This window comes from Ursus americanus, chromosome 1 (assembly GCF_024610735.1).
Source record: "Ursus americanus isolate L20-20 chromosome 1, mUrsAme1.1.p, whole genome shotgun sequence".
NCBI lineage: Eukaryota > Metazoa > Chordata > Mammalia > Carnivora > Ursidae > Ursus > Ursus americanus.
In genome coordinates this window covers 92,486,701-92,492,640 of record NC_142127.1, presented here as the reverse complement: position 1 = coordinate 92,492,640, position 5,940 = coordinate 92,486,701, and the positions used below count along the sequence as shown (strand labels likewise).

General features: G+C 53.9%; 1 protein-coding gene across 1 annotated transcript; it reads left to right on the top strand.

The window, feature by feature from the left end:
- The first annotated feature begins 1,885 nt into the window (after window positions 1-1,885).
- On the top strand, window positions 1,886-5,551 carry RNF228 (ring finger protein 228). The gene has a single exon (XM_087863905.1). The coding sequence runs from the start codon at window positions 2,813-2,815 to the stop codon at window positions 3,824-3,826; it is 1,014 nt and encodes a 337-aa protein (XP_087720031.1). The 5' UTR covers window positions 1,886-2,812; the 3' UTR covers window positions 3,827-5,551.
- The last annotated feature ends 389 nt before the right edge of the window (window positions 5,552-5,940 follow it).

Here is a 5,940-nt window from a genome sequence, read left to right as displayed (position 1 = left end):
ATCAATAGAAGGTACGGACCTCTCAAAGAGGGTGCTATGGTGTTTAGGGACCATGAGCTGTAGTAAAAATGCTGGCAGCTACTAATAATTACTCCTGAGTACCAAGGCTATCTTTGCCTGTACCAGTTAAAAGCTGTGAAATGTTTTTGCTTTTGGTTTCCCGTAACCAAATCTGTGACCTTGGTAGAGACCTGTGATCCTCCAGCAGGGGCAAGTATACCCCCAGGGTGAGTTTACCCCACCCCCACCCCATGTCACCACTGGCAAAGGGCTGCTACTGATATCAAGTAGGTAGAGGCCAGGGATGTTACTAAACATCTGACCATGCACAGATCAGTAACACAACAAAGAATTATCCAGCTCAAAATGTCAATAGTGCTGAGGCTGAGACTCTGCTCTAGCCCCGTGCTCCATTTCTCCATTCTTCTATCCAATGCTGAGAATCCAGAATCAAGTGAAAATTCAAAATCTTCAATTGGTTTGCCCAATGCAGACGTGTGGACTTTCAGAACTCTTTTCCATCCCCTTTTGGCCTGGAAGCTGCATATGTCCTAGGAACTGGGTGGGTGGGAAGGACAAGACATAAATACACACCATCTCTCCTATTTTTTGTGCTTCTTCCCCCCCACCATGCCCTGTTTTTAAATGTTTCCTACATCAGCATTATGTGTCTTTTCAGTAAGGGCTGATCAAGGCTTGAGTAGAAGAGGGACGCCTGGGTGGCTCAGTCCGTTAAGCATCTGCCTTCAGCTCAGGTTATGATTCCAGGGTCCTGGGATTGAGCCCAAGTTGGGCTCTCTGCTCAGTGGGGAGTCTGCTTCTCCCTCTGCCTCTCCCCCTGCTCCCACCTGTTCTTTCTCAAATAAACAAATAAAATCTTTAAAAAATGAGAAATAACAAATTTAAAAAGGGCTTAAGTAGAAAAACCCAGTTAAAAACTGCACATAAAATGTATGATTCCAGGCTCTTCACAATCATACAGCTCAAGGAGGAAAAGAGAAGGACAGGCTGCCAGTTCCTTCACTGAGAGGTTGGTTTGCATAACTTTGTAATATTCCAAGGCCAGACTAGGGCCTTCTTCTGATGTCTCATCACCCTGCCCTCTGTTCATCACAGCCCCCATCACAAAATGACATACTTTAAGAAGAAAGAGTATTATCCCAAATCATATTTATAAAATTTGAAACTAGGAAATGGAAAGCTAAAGGGGTCCTCTAATGAGTTTTCCTAAGACCCTTCACACTTAAGACACCTACACATTCACTATTCACCATCAGAAAAAGTAAATTTACTTTCAAATGTCATAGAAACTTACTGGTTGTTTATGACAATTCCTGCATTTGTGGCTTCTTGGTTTCCTTTTCCTTCGGCTCCTTCCCCGTTCATTCATCATTTCCACAAACATTCTCTGGAGCATCTTACTGCCTTCTGCAGAGAACCAGGAGAAAAAGTAGAAACATTCCCATCTCATGAGAACCCAAAGAACCATTCTCTTCCTCTCCCTTGTTGTGGTTCTCTCTTCATGGGGGAACATCGAACCTGGAGAAACAAGGGAAGAGAACTTGTGGTTAGGAACACCTGAACAGCACCTTTCCCATGGTCTCCCAAAACCACTAGTCCTGTATTCTACTGGGTGTTCCTTCAAGAAGTGCTGCTTCCTGCTAGCCTGCCAGTGGGGCTTCCCTTAGTTTTAATAAATCGGGAAGATCTGTCCCAGGTTACTCATGGAATTTTTGGCTCTCCATATTTGCGTATTAAAACTTTAAGTGGAGGAAGCTGTTGAATGGTGCCAGGGGTTAGTTTAAGCTGGACTCTGAAATTCCCTGAACCTGTCTTACAATAACATTTCCCCCTGCTGCCTCTGTAAACGCCTGCGCACCGACGAAATAGCTACCTCCTCCCCTGTGGTCAGCGCCAGAAAATCAGCGAGACCTGGCTGGTCTGTGTCTTCGTGCCTACTTAAATCTCAGCAGGCGATATTTCAAGGGGAAAGAAAGATACAGTTTAGCTCCAAAATTTCCTCCAAATGGTGAAATGAAAATGCCAGCCCTCCGCTTCCACCCTGTGAATGCTGCAGGGTTACCTGTGCTTTGCTAATACAAGTGGACAGCGTAAATGGCTGGGGGATTACTGGCTTCGCCCTTGGACAGAGAAATGAGATCACGATTTTCACGAAGGACAGGAACCCGCTCTGCCGCCGCCGCTGCCCAGGCTGCTGCTTTCCCTCCCTGCGCGGGTCCCGCATTACATCACCGGTGAGCTCTTGCTGGTGGGGGGAGAGGAGGCTCCGCCAGGGACTCAGCCCCAGACCAAGGGGAGTAAACACGGAATAACAAGGATAAGGGGGAGGAGGGCGAGGGAGAGGAACAAGGAGAAAGCAGGACCAGGTTTCCCACCACCACCCCCTGTCTGTTTGCCGGGGAGGGGGAGGGGGTGTGTGCAAAGGCGCCACATCCTTAAGCAGCCGCACCCCAAATTTCGTTCCCGCACCGCCCCCCAGCATCCCTCCACTTCCAAGTCCAACAAAAACCGACATCCAAAGGGCCGGGACAGTGGCCTTGAGAGGCTCAAGGGGGACGACAGAGAGACGCCAGGGGACTGGGAGGGACCGAGGCGCCCGCGCCTTGGGGTAGCGGGGGGAAGGCGGTCGCCGCTGCGCCCCCGCCCGGCCCAGCTAGCGGTGCCTCCCCCGCCAAGCGACAGCAGCGGGAGTGGGGGAGGCAGAAGCGCCTCCTCCCCGCTGGGAGCCGAGGCGGCGACCGAGGGGGAGGAAGGCGCCTCACCTTGCCCCCGATGAGGGGCGGATCATGCCATGGCAGCGCCGGCAAGCGACAGCGGCGGCGGCGAGCGGAGTCCAAGCAGCAGCCCCGGGAGCTCGACAGGAGCCGGGGTCGCCGCGGCGGGAGCCCGGGACGGCGGGGACGCGGGAGCTCGGAGCGCCGCCGTGACGGTCCCCGGCCTCCCTCCGCTTGAGGACTACGAGTGCAAAATCTGCTACAACTACTTCGACGCGGACCGGCGCGCGCCCAAGCTGCTGGCGTGCCTGCACACCTTCTGCCAGGAGTGCCTGAGCCAGCTGCAGCTCCGCGCCGCCGCCGCCGCCGCCGCCTCTGCCAGCGCCGCGCCTGAGCGCCCGCTGCGCCCGCCGCCCTGGCACGGCCCGCCCGGCGCCATCGCGTGCCCCGTGTGCCGCCACCGCACGCCGCTGCCCGACAGCCGCGTGCACGGCCTGCCCAACAACACCAAGCTCGCCGAGGCCTTCCCGCTGGCCCTGCGCGCCGCGCACGACCCGCTGCCCCAAGACCGCCTCCCGCCGCTGCCGGCGCGCCGCTCCGCGCCCGCCGCCGCCCCGCCGCCCTCCCCGGCCGCGGCCCCGCCACCGCCCGCAGAGGACGCCGCCCGCGGGCCCCGCGCCCGTGCCGGCCTGCGCGCCCCGGGCGCCTACGAGAGCTGCCAGAACTGCAAGCGCGCCGCGCTCACCGCCGGCTGCGTGTGCGTGGTCTTTTCCTTCCTCTCCATGGTGGTGCTGCTCTTCACCGGCCTCATCTTCGTCAACCACTACGGCGGCGGCGGCGGGGGACCTCCCGGCGGCGGGGCGCCCCCTGGCGCTGCCCCGGCAACCGGGTCGCCCTCGCCTTCGCCCGTGGGGCCCATCTGCCTGTCGGTGGCCAGCATCCTGGCGCTCTTCTCGGTCGTCGTCACTTGGGTCATCTGCTGGCTCAAGTACAGGCCCGAGGGCGCGGCCGCGGGCTCGGCTGGGGGCGGCGGGAGTGGCCCGAGGGCGCGGGCGGCGGCGGGCGGCGGCACACGGAGGAGCGACACGTAGCACCTCCGCCAGTACCTCCAGCACCTCCAGCCCCGCGACGCCAGAGAGGAGGGGGTCTCCGGCTCCGCGCGCTCGAGCTTCGCCCTCTCCGAGCGGCCCCCGGACGCCCCGCCACCGCGGGGCCTGAGTGTTGCGCCCCTCCGGCCTCGCACGCCCCGCCGCCTCCGCGCGGGGTCGGAGAGGGAAACCCAGGAGGCGGAGATCCCGCTGGGGAGTCCCGTCTCCACAGACTGTGCAAGGTTAACCGCTGCTTAGCGCATCACCCGCGTCCTCGCCAGAGTGCACGACCGTCCCTCCCCAGAGTCCGAGGATTTGCAAAGAGAAGGGGAAGAGGAGCGGGACCCCCGCCGCCCCGCCTGAGAGCAGGTTTCCTGGCTGCCGCGACCAGAGAGTTTAAGGGGAGAGGTGCGCGCGCGCGCGTCTGCAGCAGTTGTGAAAGGACTTGAATTGTCCAGAGCAAGGATGAATGAGATGTCAACGTGAGAGAAAGCTTTCCCTGCTTCCTGGAGGTCCTGGAAGGCGAAGGAGCCGGGGCCTTGAGGGTGACGTCCACTGCCCCGGGGCAGTGTGCGGGAGAGTGCGGGGGCGGCGGCGGGCGCCAGCCTCGAGCAGGTGCGCAGCGCGCGTGCGCGACCCGGCTGCGTCCGACTCCGGGGAGTGGCGAGGTGGCGGCGCGCGCTAGGCGGTGGATCCTGCTTGTCCCAGCCCCGCGGAGTGCAGAAGTCCCCTCTCCTGGAAAGTTATGGTGGTTTTATTCACGGTGTTACTACCAGGAAGTCGTTTCATCTTCTGTAACTGGACTCAGGGAGCTTAAAGAGCCCGTTCTCTCTTCTCCTCTCAAAACTGACTTACTGTTGCCCCCACCTGGAAGATATTGAAAGCTATTCACGCAGAATATAAGCTGTAGGCTTCCTCCGCCCTTTTTCTTAATTTCATTTTTTTAAAAAATTATTTTAGGATGTATAAATCTGGAAATCTTGTGCATTGAAACTTCCAGAAAAGTGTTTGATAAGCAGTACTATTTCTCCCATACCTCCAGTCCAAGTACATTTCAAATTTAGGAGCAGAAAATAAAGGCGTGTTGGTAATTGATTCAAGATTTTATACTGTGAAACAACTACTGACTTTCAATTATCTGATAAAATAGAAAATAGCTCCCAAAGATGAAACTGAGAAGTCTTAACTGATCAGTCTTTCTTCCTTTGATTACAAATATATGACACATTTATCAGGAAAATATTATTTTGAATTTAATTGTTTGATATTGTTGGAACTCACTGAAATGTTCGCATCGGTCACATTAGATGAAAAAGAATACATATCTACCTGATTTTGTAACTAAATAGATGAGTTGCGAGTGTATGTTGCAGGTGGTTAGATGCCTTTTTAAAGGAAAAACCCCCACTGGTCCAAATGTATTTTATATGAAAACATTCTTTATTCCATCTTTTAAAATTTGGAATAAGACAAAGTTTTCATGTTTAAAAGTCACAGAAGCTATTGAGGGTATGCTATTATTCCTCATGTATTTATGCAAGCTGTCTGCATGATATCCTGACACTATTCTATTAACTGAACTTGAATGGAGCATTTGTATCTATCATAGAGTGAAGTAATTTATTGGTCATTGATAAGTGGTATGGCTGCAATTTAGGAATTGCAATATGGTGTGGTTTATGTCTGCACTGTCTTAATAAAAACAAGAAGCATTTATAGAAAAACTTATTTTCATGCTCTGAGTTATTTGTATGGCACTTTTCTTAAAATACACATCCCCATCCAAATCCTAATCTCAGATTTTGAGCGGGGCTGAGAGAATAGCTCACACGTGGGAGGAATGTCCATTGCTAGGGTGAGCATTTTATGGGAATTATTTCTAGGGTTGAACAGGACTCCTGAAGGCCACGGGAGGTCTGTTGTATTTTGGAGGGAGAAACAGCTTACCCACCCATTAATATAACATCCACTAAAACTAAGCTCTGCTGTCAGATTTTATTCTCAGTTTCTGCTGAATGCTTTCAGGTTCCTAACCGTTTTATGTTCCTAATACTAAGAGTCACATTTCAGAGACAGTCTTGATTTGTTTTTACCTCCAACAAGTAACTTGTGTCACT

Excerpts from the sequence above, each read along its gene's own strand:
- RNF228 (XM_087863905.1), top strand. The coding sequence starts at position 2,813 with ATGGCAGCGCCGGCAAGCGACAGCGGCGGCGGCGAGCGGAGTCCAAGC.